Source organism: Parambassis ranga, chromosome 1, assembly GCF_900634625.1.
Source record: "Parambassis ranga chromosome 1, fParRan2.1, whole genome shotgun sequence".
Taxonomy (NCBI): Eukaryota; Metazoa; Chordata; class Actinopteri; family Ambassidae; genus Parambassis; species Parambassis ranga.
The window spans coordinates 18,868,016-18,886,662 of NC_041022.1; the positions used below are offsets into that span (position 1 = coordinate 18,868,016).

Here is an 18,647-nt window from a genome sequence, read left to right on the forward strand (position 1 = left end):
GGGAGGGGGGGGGCAGATGAGTAAAAGATAGACGGATGGAATAATTGAGGCCAAAGGACATGATGGATGAAAGGTGAAAGTTTGCAGATGGGGGAGGAAGAAAATAGAGAAGTAGTTCAAGATGTCAAAGGAAAAATGGGAAAAAGGTTTAGAGAGACAGCACAGGGCAGAAGGAGGGAGGGATCAAGCTGTCTCACTGGAAATAATCTCTTTGCTCATTCTCTACTAATAGTAATTTAACTATCTTTTGCTGTCACCATGTATAGCTGGTCTGCTGGTCAGTGTGGGAAGGCTGCCCAGACAGAGAGTACTGTGATATGAATGAAACATACATAAGAAACCCTTACTAAGTTATAACACAAGAAATATAAACAGTAATCTACAACATAGAGACAGTAATTGTCTGTTTGTTCCAGGCTTCACTGAATAACGCACCTTTCAACCTGTGCAGGGTTCATGAACACTTCTACGGTTGTTGTTTTAAACACCCAGTCTCAGCTTCATCATTCCCAGGAGAAATCCTCTGGCGCGCTGGAAGTGATGCGTTAAACATTTTCAGTAGCAGCAGCAGTTGGTTTGAAATAAATGAACAGCATAGCCAGAGATGAAAAACAAATGTATTAAATGAAATTGGAAGATACACCAGGAGACAAGCAATAAGACAGTTGAGTATAGAATTCAATAAGAATTCATCAGAGCTGTTTAAACTGTGAGATGATGCAGTGTAATAAGTCCTGTGTACCTCCTCTGACAAACACGATAATTTGTTTATATACAATCTGACCCACCGACTAGAAATGATGTGAAAGAATTTTGCTATATAATTCCCCTTTAGCTAATATACTGCCACTGTGCAGACTGTGAGATGAATGCCGTGCCTACACTTATTCCTCAGCGACACAGATTCAGTCTCATTACCAGACGCCTAATAAACCTGATGAAAATCATTTCTCTCCCTCTGTCTTTGTGTTAGATTGATGCTGAGGGAGGAGGCACCCAGCGCTCCTCCTAAAAATATTGTGGCCAGTGGACGCACAAACCAGTCCATCATGGTCCAGTGGCAGCCCCCACCAGAACCGCAGCTTAATGGAGTCCTCCGAGGATATGTACTGAGGTAAACACACACATTTTTTGCATGTCTCCTGTAGAGACGAGTAACACATCATCCTCCCCACCTGGAGTTCTTGACTCTGATTGGCTGACGGGCAATTCTGCAGACATTAACAGAATATGTTACTTTCCCCATTGTAATTGTATGAGAACATCATGTATAATTAAGACAGGGAGTACTTTGCATGACAGCTGGATTGTTAGCTGGAGACAGCAATAGTCGTCTCACTGAGCTCCAAAACAAATATTAGGTCTGAAGTGAGATCATTTACATTGCCAATGTTACAAAAGAGACAAAAAAAATTCACATTCAAAGTCACACAAATTTTATTTCACTTGTAATAAACACTGTAATTGTGCTGCCGTGGATTGATTGAAGTAAACATGAAACTTGTTTTTGCAAAAATCTCAATTTACTTATTTATGTATTCATGTCGGAACAACAATGGTTTTGTGAAAATCAGTGGCTGCTACAGTATGCTGCCTGAAACAGCATAATTACAGTAATAGAACATGGACTATGGGAAGCATTATGAATGTCAGAAGAGGAAAACAATTATTTACAAAAATAAAGGTTGCTACATGGTCTTCTTGTATCTGTGTAATAATGAGCTAAAGTAATGGAGTGGGGCCTTATTTCCGGAAGAAATATGGAAGAAGTGTTTTACGGTGCAGGATGTCAGCATTGTAACAACAAGGTGATTATTGTCTGTGTTGACAACAGGACAATGTTTAGTGTTTTGCAAGGCCTTTATACAGAATAAAATAGATATTTTATATCATGTAAGAAAAGAGAAAAAGTGTGTTGATGCCTGTTTAATGATGTTTGTTTCAGGTTTTTGACATCCTTGCAACCTCATTTTTTAGCGTTCATTATCTTCAAATGATCTTCAGCTCTCACTGAACACTGTAATCACTACAAGTGTTACAGTTAAAATTATAGAATTCTGCTGTAAACACAAGAAGATTTATTTATTATTCAAACTCAGAGTAAATAATAGAGACATTTTCCGCTCGTCAGTTGTTCCAATTAGTCTTTGATTAAAGAAAAACAACATATCTGCTGGTACAAGCTTTTCAGGTGTACATTTTTTCACTTTGTTAGTAAATATTTTAAATTATTACAGTAATAATAATTCATGATTCTACACTATTTTCTGACATTGTCCAAACTAAATGACCCGGACTTGCTGTGTGTGTGAATGTACATTGCGATGTATATTACTGTCATCATACAACTGTACAGACACAGACACACCTTACAGGTTCTCGGGCTGCCCTTTGTCCGCTGTCCTTTTCTCTGATTTCTACCTAAAATGTGACACACTGTGTGTAATCAGCTGCCTCACACAGATTTGCATATAATTGTAGCAGAAGTTATCAGGTCTTCATCCTCCTTCAGTGTGATATCTCCCTCCACTTCAGAAATCAGTAGAAAATAGAATCACACACTCCCCTTTGTATCATCCCAGCCTCATAGGACAGAGTTTCCACCCACTCGTTGGATTCTCCTTTCTCCTTGTTGTATCAGCCAGCAGAGCCACTTTTCTTTCTCTCTCTCTGTCTCTCTCTCCCTTCTATTTTCTCCCTCTTCACCCCCCTCTGCTACTTCCTCTTCCTCCTCTGAGTGTCAGTATGTCAGGTGGAAAAGAGGAGAGAAGGGTTATCTCCTCTCCTCTGCAGAGATCCTGTGTCAGCCTCTGGCGCCCCCTTCACTTTGTGGATCCATGTTTGTGTGTGTGTGTGTGTGTGAATCCATGTTTGTGTGTATGTGTGTGTATAATATGCATGTGTGATGGGGCGCTGACTCAGCCGGTGAATCTTTGGAAGATCCTGTTACAGTGAATAGGCTTCATATTAAAACGCTGACATGGGGATTATTACTCCATTCAGCTCCATCAGATATGTACAATTCCGAAGTGGTATTACACCTCCACATCCAGTCAGGTCATATATCCTTTTAAGTGGACATTTATATCACATGTACTAAAGGCCTTGAGGTGTGCTATTCCAAAAGGCCTGGCAGGCACTGAAGGTTTCCAGCCTCTACACATCTTAAGAGGAGCCAAACAGAGAATGTGAAAAATTGTATTTATTTATTTATATAAGTCTATATCCAGGCACTCACAGCATGCACAGCGGTATGATTTCATGCCCATGAATTTACATATGTACCCTTTTCTGTGTATTCAGATTTATACAAATGCTGCTGCTAAGCTATACACCAGCATATCTCTGTGCTTCTGTGCGTAGGTACCGTCTGGCAGGGCTGCCAGGGGACTACCAGGAGAAAAACATCAGCAGCCCAGAGACCAACTACTGTCTGCTGAAAGATCTGATCATCTGGACGCAGTACCAGATCCAGGTGGCCGCCTACACGGGAGCCGGCTTGGGTGTCTACAGCAGTCCTGTCACTGAGTACACGCTGCAGGGAGGTAAGTAAAGATGCACAAACACATCGTTATTGCTCATCCTCGGCTGGGAAAGCAAATAGAGATCTCGAGATCTTATCCTCTGCCACTCTGTGTATACACATGTTACTGAACAACACATATTCACACACAGACATTGCTCAGTAACTTTTTCCTTGATGTGACCCTTTGACTCTTTGAATTATAGATACTGTGTGCAAATGCAAATTAAGGGGTGTACACTCAACTCTATAGTGGCAGTATAAATAGATTGTGATTACTGATAAATTGTTATCACCTACACGTGCTAAGGGTCATTTTACCTCATGGTATTCCTTTACATAGGCACACGAGGCAGTGGCAATGAACATGTGGATAAACAGAGACCGAGACAATAGAGATAGTCTCATGGACTCAGTGAGGTGGAATACAAGACTGTAACTACAGATAGAAAAATGCCGTGCAGATAATTGATGTGTTGTTTTGATCTTAAATGCTCTTAGACCTTCATTACTTTGTTTCTTCTTCCATTTTTATTTGTGTTGTCTCAATAACAATCCTCCCCAGGTAAGCACCGAGGCAACAGAAAGCCCATAAATTCATACATGTTTCAGAATAGAGCATATTAGCATACATGCAGCATTTACACAACCAGGGTTACATGATGCATACAGATGGCGCATGATTCTGTACATCATGTCTGTCCTGTGCTATTTAATTAATTATACATTTCTTCAACTTCAGACATACATGTGGTGTCACTCTTGTGCTCTCATGAATGAGGTGATTTTTACAGCGTCTTTACTGTAGTGAGCCTTAGTCATTGTCAGCCTTTCTGCATGGTGAAATTTCGGTCTTTGATGCCGCTCTCCCCTCGCCTTAGGCTTTCCTGATGCAGCTGGAAAGCCAGAACACACTGACAAATATAATTTAGTGCAGATGGATTCTTTAAATAAAGTGATCCTGACATATATGAAATATGCTGTTTATGTGGAAATAAAAGGGCAAACGCGTGTTCATGCCTTTCTGTAATGGCAGCAGGTGTGTAACGTCAACAGTTTCCCAGGTATTTTAAAGGTTTTTGGGTGGCAATCAATATGATCATACTAACAAGCAGCTGTGATGTGGTCTCTCTATAGCCTGGCAGGCTTTACCCTCTCTGCTTTGAGAGCAACCAATAGATTCAGCAGTTCAGACTTGTGTTAAAGTTGCCCCTGAGGCATTGCCTTGCAGGCATACCAGCTTCAGTCAACTGGGAGGAGACCCTAAGGGCAACCCAGGACATGCTGCAGGGACCATACCTCCCATTTGGCCAACAAGTGCCTTGGGGAGCTGCAGGATGAGCTGGAGATCCTGCTGCTCTGTGAATACATAATATGACATGTAATAGTGTGTTTATTGCAATAAAAATGGCTGCACAGAGGAAAACACTTTTAACATGTAAATCAATGAAGTGGTTCTGAAACAGGGATCAACGGAAGTGAAGATTGTAAAGGGAGATGAGAGGAAGTGGTTGTCGAGGTAAATCTTCTTTAAACACGTGCTCGTCTCTTCCTGACTTTTATTCCATCAATATATTATCATTATTAAAGATGGGCTCAGCCACAGACACACACACACACACACATGCACATAAAACTCGCAGTCATTATTACAAGAGTTCAGGACAGGTTTATAGACTCAGGAGAGGGAGTTAAGCTCATTAATTATTCTAATGTGGTTTAATGGGAGTGGCTACGATGGATTGGACATTTTGTCTTTCTCTCTTTTTCACTGTCTCTGAGAGGATGTGGCTGAACTCAGTGTTAGGCGCTGATAACATAGCTCTTCTCTCGCTCTCTCACAAGCAGCCTTACACGCATACTAAGATTCCCCCAAAGGGCAGAGTTTAGTGTTTTATCTGGAGCTGTGAGCAGCAGGGGGGTTAGAAGCCAGTCCCCAGGAGTACAGTCATCTTTAACATCAATTAATCTCCTATCTCCCCCTCTCTGTCTTCTCATTCTGTGGCTCTCTTTCTTGCATCATCTCGTGCCTTCCATTTTTTTCCACCAGTTTTTGTTCTGGTCTCTTTCCACTCTGTTCAGCCACTTTAGCTGAAATATAAGATGTAAAGGGCATTCCCATCATGCAACAGTGCATTATCACTCTGTGGCTTTCTAGCATCAGCATAAACCCCTTACTGTTTAATCACCATAACATGCCCGCAGACACACACACACACACATTTCTCAGTCTCTCCTCTCCTCTCTGCTCTCTCTAACTGACCAGCTGCTCTGATTTCACATAAAACTTAAAGATCTGCATGTAGAGAAACATTTACTGATACAGAAAGAGCTGAAAGCATAAGGGACATAATCAGAAGAGGCAGTGCTTCATTCTTTGAATGGTTGAAGCCAAATATGTTCAGTTTTGTGAGCACTTCTTTACAATATTTACCTCCTGTCAGACATATTTTTCATATTGAACAAATAAATGTCATTCCATGGGAAGAAGCTCAGCAGTGCACTCACTGTTTTCCACTGTTTCTCTCTGCACTCCGTCTTCTCTGTCTCACTTTTAGGTGGATGATGAATGCTTTGCCCAAGTCCATGCACACTTCAAACATACTTTAAGTTATTATTGTTCTCCTTTGGTTGGAATGCATGGTGTTTCATTGAAGTTGTGATTGTTGAATCCTTGAACTGATCCAATCACTTTTAAACACAGAATGTTCTAGTGTATTTTTTTTCTTTATACAGAAGAAATTCTATAAATGTAAAATTGTAGCATTTAACCCTAACCTCAAACCACAACACCCTCCAGTTGGCGGGTCGGCAGTGGTGGTCTTTGCTCATCTTCCTCTGAACCCCAGCTCTACTCCTTCCACCTTTTCCAGAGCCAACAAGGCTTTCTCTGCTGCCTCCCCTAACCTATGGACAGCTGTCTTCCTCTCCCTTCCTGCTATTCCCATGGCTGTTAGCATCTTCCACACCGACTAGACTGGGAAACCCCTACAGCCGACCTTGACTGGGAATAGCCAGGCCTGCCATCCTTTGTCGCTACTTTGTTGGACTAGGTCCTGGTACTTGGTGGCTTTCCTCTCTGAGGCCTCTTCACAACCTTCCTCCCACTGGACTGTTAGTTCAACCAGGATCATCTTCTTTGCCTCCTCAGACCATATGACCATGTTGGGCCTCAGGGAGTTTGGACTACCTGGGGGAAAGTGAAGTTTCCTTCCCAGATCCACTGTCATCTCCCATGATTGTGCCGCCTGCAGGAGACTTGGTCTTTTTGGAGGACGGTGGTTTTCTCTCTCTCCACATAGCCTGTACAGTGGGTCCCCCCTCAATCCCCACCTGTGCAGGTTTGTTGGGGTTGGAAGAGTGTCGTACATGACAAGATGCGAAAGGGCTCCAGAGTGATCTTCCACTTTGGCAGGTCCCACTTTGTCCAGGCTCTTTTTGATCCAAGTACCACGGCCCTAGATCTTTGCCCTTCCTCCTCCAGGTGATTCACTTTGGCTTGGATCATGTCTCTCCTCTGCTTTGGGTCTGCTTTCTCCAATTGCTGGAAATGGGTGGAGTCCTTTTCTCCCTATGCACGGGTTCCTGATAATGTCTTTCAACCTCAGCAAGCTTTCTGCCTGTGCCACTGATGTCTTAGCTGCCCATTTGCATCCTGATCTTGTGGTGACACCTGCTCCTCTGATCTCGGTCGGTGGAGTGTCTGCACATCATCACAGCCTGGCACTTTGCAATCTTGAACTCTTCAACCACTGGCGATAGGGGTAGCTGCAACTGGTCAGACCTGATGTATAGCCCTACGGAGGGCCTTGAACTTACCTGGTAAGTCTGACCCCTCAATCTTTCTTAGCCAGCCATCTGCCTGTAACTGTCTTGGGAACGCTGCTTTTGTCCTTGAGAGATGAATCATACCAGCGCATACCAACCTCCCCCTGGATTTGGACTTTCCCCTTTCTGATCACCATGCTCGTTGATAGCCTTGGATTGAACTTCATTCAAGCCCATGTTGCTGCGTTATTAAGCGCCTCCACCTTGTGGATCCTTAAGGGTATTTCATAGCATCTTTGTGTATTGTTTTGCAGCATACTCACAGTTAGTATTGGCTAGCTCAGGTTCCATTCTTTGCCAGCAGTGTGAGGAGCAGCTAGTTGGTTTTATTTGAAGAAGTCAAGAAGTCAGCTTGCTTTGCTTGCTCACACATGACCTCTTACATTCGAAGTGTGTATTTTTGACATGCTGGTCCTTCTCAGAGATTGCAAGAGTTGTCTTCTGATGAAATTTAATTGATTTTTCTCATGAATACAACATGTGTAAGTGGGTAGAAATGCAGTTAGTGTCACCTCTGTTACTTGGTAGGTAATGTGTCAAAGATTAATTATTTTTGTGGTAATTAAACTCAGCTTTGCAACAACTGTGCAGATCCCTTTTTCTTGTCCATCTGGCAACCTGCTGGTTCACTAAATTATAAAATAAGTATGTAAATTTAAAGAGCACTAATACTTATTTAACACTTTAGTTTAAGAGACGGTGTTTTTTGCTCTGGAGATTTCAAAAATATAAAAGTCTTTACACCTTTACCATAATGAAAGATACACATGAAAGTTAATATTATACTGTAATATTTCTTATCAGTGTTTTTAAGCAATAAATTCCACTCCACAACTGCAAAGTACAATTAATTAAATTAGATTTTTTTTTATTTTGCAGCCAAGAATAAAGGGCTGGTTTGACATTTAGCTTTTGCAAACGTAGCAGATCTTTTTAATTATACAATGAACTGTATCTTCACATAAAGCATTGAAGTACAGAGCTGTATGAGATATTAGCACCCACTGTGTGTCGAAGAAGTCAAAGCACAAAACTGAAATTTAGGGCTTCAAGTCTGCAACTACATACTGTATATCTCTTTCCCCCTCTTTTGCATCCATTGCAGCTAAATATTGTGTGTTTGTGTCTGTTTTAGTTCCCACAGCTCCTCCGCAGGGAGTGGAAGTTGTAGCTATCAATTCAACTACCATCCGCTTCACATGGAACCCTCCACCTCAGCAATTCATTAATGGCATCAACCAGGGATACAAGGTAAGACTCTGAATGTGTGTGTTGATATAACACAAACTTTCTAGCAAAGATCAATAAAAGAAACATGCTGTGTACATTTTAAACAGAAAAAAATTAATTCTGTTTTATAAAATGTTAGATTCAAACTCTCAAAAACCAAATGAATACATTTTTATGTGTGCACATAAAAATAAATATGTGCTGGAGGGGACATATGGGCATGTTTCTGAAAAACAATCTTTAGCTCTAGGGCTGTCAGCACAAAGGTCAGCCTTAAGGTATGTACTGGCTTGTTCTTATTTGCGCATATCCTCTGTCAAGCCAAGGGTCATCCCCCAGGAAGAGCTAAATAACTAATGCAGGTGTAGGAAAAAAGAGGTTTAAACCTGAAAAATATGGATTGGGGCAAAGGAGACGTAAGAGATAATGAAGAAGAAGCAGGATAATGGGGAGCAGGGTGAGAGCAAAGAACTGAATAGCATGAATGATCTATACGTTCTAGTCCTGGTATGTGATTTATTCTTCACTTTGTTGTGCCAACCAACCCCTTAGGAACTGATTAACATGACAAAGAAAACACATCACATCCTTGCTGTGCGTCACTGGCTCTGTGCATGCGAGTGTGTTTTAGAGTGTGATATATTGGTGTCTTTGTTGGTTGATAAATACTATATGCCTTTCCATCTTTTTGAAGTTGCTCTCTGATGTTGCCTATGTCTACCAGGCAGTACCACTCCAAATCAATGCAGCTTCTGAGTGCTGGGTGTGGGTGTGAGTGTGGGTGTGCATCTTTCGGTGTGTTGCACTGGTTAGAAGGCAGTAGATAATGATATTAATTAAAATAGGATATGAAGCAAAGCCTCACCTCATTTCATCAACCCCCCACAGATGAATGACTATATACAATACTCATAACATTATTATAATAATATAGCCCAAAACTCATTGCCAGAGAAAGAACCAGTTGAGTTTCAAGTCTTCTATTTATGTCTTGAAAGAGTCTTTACTGCACTGAATACATTTTCTTCTAACTTATCTATCAGTCTGTCTGTCTGTTAGGCACACAGTCTGTCTTCGCTACAAAGCTCTGCTGTTTGTATTCTTCAGGCTTGGGTTTGCATTGCAGTCTGCTTCTAAACTGCACCAATAGCAGAGCCAATCATCCCCGCAGCCTTTGAAAGTGGACTAGCACAGGATGTTAAGGATGCCATATCAGCACTCTTTTAGTAGTGATAGTAAATTATAATAGAAAACCTTATTTTACCATGAAAGGCTTTGTGCAGTGGTGCACCCTTTTAGGAAAGAGAGAAAGGGGCTGCATGGCTGTCTGTATTGGAATTTACTGGCTGTTTAACAGTGGGAAATCTCAATGAGTTTTATGCACTGATCAGCAACAAGATTAACGCAACTGGCAGGTTAAGTATTAGTAAGTATTGACTTCCGTAATGCAAGGTTTTGTATAGCAAGTAAGTAAAGGTGTTCAAGTCTATGTGTCTGAAGAAGAACAAATGGGCTTGCTTGTGATATGAATAGGATCAATATCTACCAAAAAGAACTAGCAAACCAGTGACAGGTCATGGGCACCCAAGTGGGAGAGACAGCTGGTCTATGTGGTCCGATCCCACAGAACTGTCCATACACAGTGTTGCTGCTTCAGACTGGTCAGAGTGCACTTGCTGCTAAAATTGTCTGCCATGGAGATGTGGATGTCAGACCTCGACCTTGGAGCAATGGAGAAAAACACGTGGCTTTGTTGGATCTAGACAAATGAGTGCATGTGTCTGTCATTTACCTAGGAACCACTGTTCTGAGAAAGCCAGTCAAAGGAGGCGGTGTGTGATTATGGGAAGGTATGGTTCTGCCGAGAAACGTTGGTTTTCGTAGCATTGGACGAGTGGTTGAAATGCTGTGGCTGTACATGGCCTTATAGTAATGATCCTATAGCTTTCATTTTATTTAATGTATTTGGACAGAGCATACGGTGTTAACACTTAACCCACAGCTAAAGTGAAATATGTAGTGAGAGAGCTGCTACGATTCACAATGCCAGAAGAAACAGCATGCGACACTGAATATAAACAGTGAATATATATTCAATATATAAACAACAACTGTGGGGTGCACTATGTATGAGGGGAATACTGTAGACAGGCAGCTGGTCAGATGGGTTAATAAACACATCTACATGTCTCAATAACAATTAAAGGGACTTCTATCATTGTATGCAGATTGTGTGTCACAGTTTTATTCTGATTAAAACTTGTCTCCAAGTTTATCCAGTTATTTGCTTATTTATTTTATCAGTAAACTCTAAACATGGCCATCTCGTCAAAGCGTTGCCCATGGCTTATCTCTCATTATGAATATGTAAGTGTATGCTTTTCACTGTTTGTTTTTGTGGCTAAAGCAATAACACAAACCAAACTGCGGTGGTTGTGAATATAAATCGAGTCTCACTATAGAGGCAAATTAACCTTTCATTAGGCGTTTAGTTGGACTGATAATGAAACTTAGTTTTTGTCTTCAGATGCTGCTATGACTGACAATGGCCTGCTGGCAGGAATCTATGAGTGGTACATCGATACATAAATAAATGCTCATTTGGAATGCAAATTACTTTTCCTGGGAGTGAAACATGAATCTTGTTTTGTCATTTGGACAAATCTGTAAATAGCATTTGGCAGTTTTGAACTTTAATGACAAAACTTCTGAGTATCAGCCCGATTTAAAAATATTTCTCATACTGTGCTGCAAATAAATTAGTTTTATTTCTAAGAATCCAATAGCCTGAAGCTGCGGAATTGAAATACAAAAAGCAAATGGAGGTATACCATAAACAAAAAAAAACATTTCAGGAGCATAGTGACCAGAGGGGCTTGGGTTCATTAGATAATATGGAGGTCATTAATGGCCATTTTTCCTTTTCAACATAGCTGCTGGTCTGGCCAGAGCAGTTTCCAGAGGATGTTACCATAGTAACAATCACTCCAGACTACCCCAGCTCACGACATACAGGATTAGTCAGCGGGCTGAAGAAATTCACCTGGTACTTTGGCTCCACCCTCTGCTTCACAACACCTGGAGACGGCCCCCACAGCCCGCCCATCCTGCTGCAGACACACGAGGACAGTGAGTACACACACACACATACACATTATGTATAAAAAGCTAGCACACAACAAGAACCCTCCATCTGACTGGTGAATAATAATTAAAGTGTTTTGGCTAACTCTGGGTTCAATCCAGCTGTTGTGTGCCAGTCAGATCCACAGCTGTGTACACAATACCCACTACACACAGCATACCAGCATTTCATGTTTTCTCCCAGGCTCTTACCTTCCCTTCTGTCCCTTTTCATTTCTGTGTCTCTGTCTTTTTAAAGTGAATTGATTCATATGTTTTTAGGCTTGCTGGTATTTATAGCCTACTGTTCCATGGATAAACATAATAGCTGCCACTCCCAGTTACAAGTACACATGCACATAGTCACACAATCAAATAAACACAATAGCCTATAGGCAGACAGACAAGCAATTATTACCAACCAGCAATTATTGAGTGGGAAAGGGATATTAGAAGCCATGTGTACACACACAGACACACACACACAGAAACACACAAGCACTTACACACAGCAGTGGACAGGTATTGATTGGTTGCTGGGCGTGTTGCAGGGTTAACGGTGGGTGTAATTCCTGCTTGATGATAGCTTTTTGCATGCTTGTGTGTGTGTTTGTATGTGTGTGCACGTGTGTGTGTGTGTGAGAGAGAGAGATTGTGTGTGAGTGTTATTGAATGTCTCAGATGAATAGCTTAATCGCTCTGCAGGGAGAGGGGTTAGAGAGCCATGGATGAAATGGGAAACGACAGGCTTGCATGCACCTGTGTGTGTGTGTGTCTGTCTGTGTGTGTGTGTGTGTGTCGGTGTGCACGCACACGCTCTGGTCAATGCAGACATGATTAGGAGGTGCTGTATGAAGTCAAAGAGCCACACAGTAGGTAATAGGCTGCAGTAAGCCTATGATGTGTGTTGGGTTCATTCACATCTAATATTATCTGATGTGTGTCTTTTTTCAGCACCTGGACCTGTTCGCCACCTGAGCTTCACTGAAATCTTGGACACATCTCTTAGAGTCAGCTGGGCAGAGCCTGAAGACCAGAATGGCATCGTCATCGGTGAGAGCTTGACAGTAGAACTACAAAAGCATACAATAAGCTCTGAGGAGTCACTTGGAACTTTCTCTATTTGCTTCTGTAGTCGAGAAACCTTCATTTTACCACGTTATTTTCACTTCCATTAACAGTGATGAGCTTAAATTAAATTTGTGTGTTCTTGCCAGAACATAAAGTGAAATTAAGATAACACAGCAGTGATTAGGGATAACACAAACCATCCGTTCCAGGTGTATTCTCCTCTGATGGACAATATGCTATCTAAGAAATTCCTCTGATCCACTCTTAAAGTTGCTCAGTTTCTTCCACCTTCCCCTCTGCCTCCCACAGACACCCTCCTGTCTCTGACAATGTGTTTTTGCACAACTGATTCATCATCAGCTAATCCCTTTCCCTCTGCAGCTTGTCTTCTCACATTATCTTGAACATGCCCTCATCCCACGCCTCCCAACACCCTGGGTGTTGTTAGTGCGGCACATCGCAGAGCTTCAGGCACTTAAACCATCCCCACTCCCCACCCCCATTTTATTTTGTCTCTGCTCCTTCATGGCTCTGTTAGACAATGGTGCTGGCGAACACGACAAGCTTCTGTGAATTAAGCGATTACTCCATGTTGCCCGTGTGTGTCTTTGTGTTGTTATGAGTGCATCATGTCCAACATTCATCAGGCACCTACACAACCAGACCACAGTCCAGACGCGGCTTTGCAGTCAGCTTACACACTCAGAGTGGGAAAATGGGTATTCAATCAAGGTCACCTTCCACATTTACTCTTTTCTCCTCAACCTGCTTTTCATCTAGCACCTGGTGAGCAGGGAGACAGATGAGGGACCGTTCAGTCTCTCCAGGGCTTTGCACACAAGTGGCCCCGCTCACACACACATTTGAAGGAGGTGGAGTTTGATGCATGACTACAAAGATGCAAAGGGACAGACAGGGATTTTGACTGTAGTTAGCCCTCCCATACTCTCCCCTCTACTTTGGCTCAGTTTCTCTCATTATATGTAAGTGTGTGTTTGTGTGTCTACATGTCTGCTCATGTGTATACTCACCTTTATTAACCCAGCGTGTGCGCTGCACCCTGCAGGGTACATGCTGTGGTGGGAAGTGTCTGGCTTGGAGTCGAGTCGTGAGGAACGTTCCCTGTCCAACTCCACCCTGCAGTACCAGCTGACCGGCCTCACCTCCACCACTGCGTACAAACTACAGGTGGCTGCGCTCACTGCTGCAGGACGAGGCGTGGTCACTTCATCCACCATTTCCACAGGAGTCCCACCAGGTACAATAAATAAACACACACACAGGAGCCAGTGACAGTGGATGTTAAAAACTGTTTTTTGTGTGTGTGTGTGTGTTGCAGAGTAAATATGACTGATGAGCTCTTGCGATGCCATTGTCTTTCCTCAGGCTGATAAGTGGCTGTTACCGTGCATCCATGAATCATCGCCCACACAGCTTCATGCACACTTATACACACAAGAACTGGTCATTTACAACATCTCAGAGAGCGCCTTACCACAAGTTGTGTTTGTGTGTGTGTATATTACGTGCACAGAACACTCTTGTGTGCTTGATGAGTTTGCATGATTGGACTAAGGCCAAATTGCAATCATTATTAGTGCTGATTAACTGCAAATGGCAAAGTGGAGGGAATGGGTGAGAGAGAGAGGGAAAGAGACAATCAAAGAACAGGACTGAGGAGGGAGAGAAGATAGGGAAGCATAATGAGGGAAGAACAGAAAACACAAGAAAATGCAATCTCCAAAGAACAGAGGACCAAAGTCTCTCAGAGACAGACTGAGAGGAGGCAGGAGCAGAAGAATGGAGTAGAACTGCAGTAGGATTTTTTTTTTGTCCTAACATTTTCTGATTACTAATTTATGAATAAAAGCAGAAAATGTGAAAGCAAGATGGATACAGACAGTTCTTAGATTCAGAGGTTATTCATTAATTCATGAAAGCAAAAGACTGAAAGAAAGATAGAGAGCTGAAGATTAGGAAAAAGAACTAAAGAATGAGCAGGGAGAGAGAGAAAGAGAGAGATCCACTGAGCATAGATTCTTGTCTTGTTTATTTATTCATGTATTCATGGAGTTGAGAGAATTTTGTCATTCATCTGAGCAAGGCAGCTGATATCAACACTTCTACATTATAGCCCTTACAAGTTCACTGCATGCATTGGTGGCAGATAGCTATAATTTTTCTTGCGATGCACACATGTACCCTGCTGTATCCAGACTCAATACGCCTTGTTTCCATAATAAGTGAACAGCATTGTTATATTGTCCTATTACAATAAAAAAAAACATCCTTTCCGATATTCTATCAAGTCTGTCTGACACATCCTGGTGTGCTGATGTTGTCATGTTCAGCAAATGTGGCGCTTCTAAGAGTCTGCAGTAGAATTGGATGGATTACATCAGATCACACCAGAGCACTTACAACCATCCGGACGTACCAAAGTATTAACCAAACACAGCAGAGAGAAGTGGGCCTGAAGTGCTGGGTGTTGTTGTGATTGAGTGAGACAATTTAGAGCAAAGTGGATTGTGATGATGATTTTTGATTATGCGTGTTTCATTAGGAGAAACAAGCTGCTACATATTTCATTTGTCAGCACATGATTAAAAAAAAAAATCAGCCTGTGTCTCCTGAGCTGTTGTCATGCATGCTGCCTGCCAGACCAGGGCCAATTCATTTCAACAGCTGTCAGTGAAGAAGTCTGTTCAGTGCCAGCTATAAATTGTGCGTGGCATTTTAAAAAATAGAGCTGTAAAAACCTTTCACAGGAATATTTAGTTCTGGTTGAATTGTGCATAAAAAAACATGTTATTATTCCGCACTGACTTATTCCAAAAACTAAATTAAAAAAAAAAATCACCACTAGGAGAAAATAATAGTTTTGCAGTCTTTTTCTAGCTTTGAATGTGACAGAAGCAGCTATTTCTTACTTTTAGGGAGCTGCCTTTAGTAGCACCTGCCAACGTACAAGCTTGTGCGACATCCAGAATGTCGTTGTCAGAAACATTTCTTTGTACAGTTAACTGAATTAGATGATTTCCAATTATGCTTTCTTCCAGTTATTGATACTGTCCCGCTTGGCTTTCAAGTGTGTGCTGTTTGCCAGTTGGGGATGACAGTTGCTATCTAATTATTTTTTCCTGTTATTCACATAAAAACAGCTTTAAAAGTTTGCATTTTAATGATAAGATAAATATAAAAAAATACTCTGACTGTGTGTGTGTAGTACCATTATTCACAGTCGGGGATTTGTTCTGTGTTCAAGTGGGGGCGATCATTTTCCTCTTTCCCCTCCAGCGTGACGGTGCCATTCACACTGCCACAGCTGGTCACCCGAGCTGCCTGTTTCCTGTCACTCATTGTTGCTACACAGAGATGGAACACTGTCACAATAACAATAGGTCAATCATAATTTCACAGGTTTGCAGCCTACTCAGACATTTATAGGCCTTAAATAGAGGATGTTGAACTAAGCATTTAATCACTTCACCTCCTCTGGTGTTTAGATTCCGCTCTCTGTGTGCATTATATTGTCCTCCTCAATAACAGGTTATACAGCTGTAGCATAAGTGCTGTGCATTAGTAGAAATTAACCTTTTTTCTGTGACCAATCTTTTTATTCTTTATGACCGTGCAGGGGCACATTGAAAAGGGGACTGCAGGCAATTTTCTGAGCTCACTCACCTTTTTTTTTTGTAGTTAAATTACAGTATCATTTCCTTCTTTTTTCCTATTATCTATGTTATAGGCAGTGTATTAGAGATGAGCCATGTTGCAGATCATGACCACATTTTTCTAGCAGAATTGTATAGCTTCCTGGAAAAGTGCCTCTCTTTTTGTTATTTCTTTTGATCCATCCTTCTGAAATAAATTGCCATGGTCCTTTTCAGCTTGAAAAAAAAACACCGGTCTGTATGTGGATTGCATGTTGTTGCAGCAGCACAAGAAAGCACAGGTGTTGTTTTTTTATTTCTTAGGACCTACTGAAACAGAAGAAAATGTGTTTGGCTTCTGAATATCATTGTTACAAGTGCTATAATCCCATGGGCTTTGGTCAGTAAATATTGTATATACCTGTAAGGATATACAAAATGCAGCAGTGAGGAGTGGCCCAGACACACCAGCTTTGTAGAGTTTACGGGTACCTTTGTGTTTTTCTGTCTGCAGAACTTCCAGGGGCTCCTTCTAACTTAGTCATCTCCAACATCAGTCCTCGAACAGCAACGCTTAGATTCCGTCCAGGGCTTGACGGCAAGACTGCCATATCGCGGTGGATAGTGGAAGGACAGGTGTGTATGTTTTTGCGTTGTATACTGCGGTCGTTGCTGACACAGCAGTAACCTCCTCCTTCTTTAAAAGGTGGTAAATGAGGATGGAAAGGAGGAGCCGTGGAGAGTTGTCTATCAGAAAGACAACCAGCCGGATGCAGACGCGCTGGAGATCCCCAACCTCACTCCGTTCACTCAGTACAGGTGAGCTGCGAACTCACTACATAACACGCACACCAACTTGTTTGCACACATCTCACTCTCCAGCAGTTTCTGCAGTGTTGCAAGGCTCAGGTGAAGTTAGATAAATCACACAGAGAGACAGTTCCATCTGAGACTTTTCTGTTTGTCAGCACCTTCACAGCTGCTGCATGCAGATCCTTATTACCCCTCCGCAACTAGCTAGAGGGAGGCAGGGGGGCTGGCTGGGAAGAAGAGGGGTGATGAGAAAGTGGGAAGGGCAGCAGAGAGCATTAAAGAGACAAAGGGATAAGAGAGAGGAAATAGAGGAGGAGAGCTAAGTGTCTGTACTCCCCCCTCTAGGGCTGTGGGGAGCTTGCATTTTGTAAACCTGATCTATCACCAGTCTGAACAGCAGCCGCTCTTCCTCCTTCCCCCCTCCTCTCCTTTACTATCTGTCTGTCTATCTCCTGTATCTGTCTTGTGTCTGCCTCTTGCTCTCTGTATCTCCGCCTTCATCTGTAATGGGATTGCGGTGTGTGTATGCACTCACAGGGATTATGTTGTCACAGGCGACACCATTGGGACGTTAGATGAAGTGATGCACTTGTCTGTATTTCTTATCCCCTGCTTTAAGTCCCTCTTTACACCCCGCTCTCTGTCTCCCAATACAGAGGCGACAACTCATAGATGTCTAGTCTCTCTCACATGTTCACACACTCTGCACGCTCACATTTTTTAACAGGCACAGTTGTATTTAGAAGAAACAACAGTAAAAAAACACTCCCTCATGCCTGCATGTGTGTCTACAGGTCTGCATAGTTATATCTCTTTTACTCTTTGAACAGCCTCTGGTGGAGAGTTCCTGTGGAGTAAAATATTTTACTTGCGAAACAAACACAACACATATATCACAAACTTTTAAGCGCAAATAATTGAACTGGGTGTTCTGTGGATGCACATTGAGACCACACAGCATATATTGTCCTATCTATGATATATACTAACCAAAAAGCCAGAGACCACTGCAGTTCTTTTTCTTTTAAAAAATATGGCATTTTGCCCATATTGGATAGTTGCCTGTTGTAGTGACTGTCAGGAAACATGGGAAAGAGAGCAGTAGAATAACATTCAGCAAAGCCTCAGGTGGCTGGGAATCGCAGCAGGGCTCAGCTTTTCAGGCCATTTTCACTGCTGTCCGTGTTAACCACTCGGCTGACAGGTCACCCAGCTAATGGTTTTTATGTCATTTTCCATTCAGTGGTAATTTCCTGTCACTGTACCCAGGTCAGTTTAAGTTCACATGCACAATGCTCTGTCTTCTGTCTTTATGAATACTTCATGTAACTTTATTTACAAAAAAAAAATGTGTTTGATGGGGTTTATTACATGCTTGCAGATGAAACAGGATTCATGTGTGACAA

At 42.0% G+C, this 18,647-nt stretch overlaps 1 protein-coding gene across 1 annotated transcript in view; it reads left to right on the top strand.

Moving 5' to 3' along the window:
* LOC114437884 (protein sidekick-1-like) overlaps positions 1-18,647 on the top strand; it is a 199,863-nt gene that overhangs the window by 147,590 nt on the left and 33,626 nt on the right. The window contains exons 16-23 of the mRNA XM_028408824.1: positions 974-1,114; positions 3,364-3,545; positions 8,487-8,602; positions 11,515-11,710; positions 12,659-12,757; positions 13,842-14,033; positions 16,943-17,064; positions 17,135-17,247. Of these exons, the coding sequence (XP_028264625.1) occupies positions 974-1,114; positions 3,364-3,545; positions 8,487-8,602; positions 11,515-11,710; positions 12,659-12,757; positions 13,842-14,033; positions 16,943-17,064; positions 17,135-17,247 (1,161 nt within the window). The remainder of the gene's footprint in view (positions 1-973; positions 1,115-3,363; positions 3,546-8,486; positions 8,603-11,514; positions 11,711-12,658; positions 12,758-13,841; positions 14,034-16,942; positions 17,065-17,134; positions 17,248-18,647) is intronic.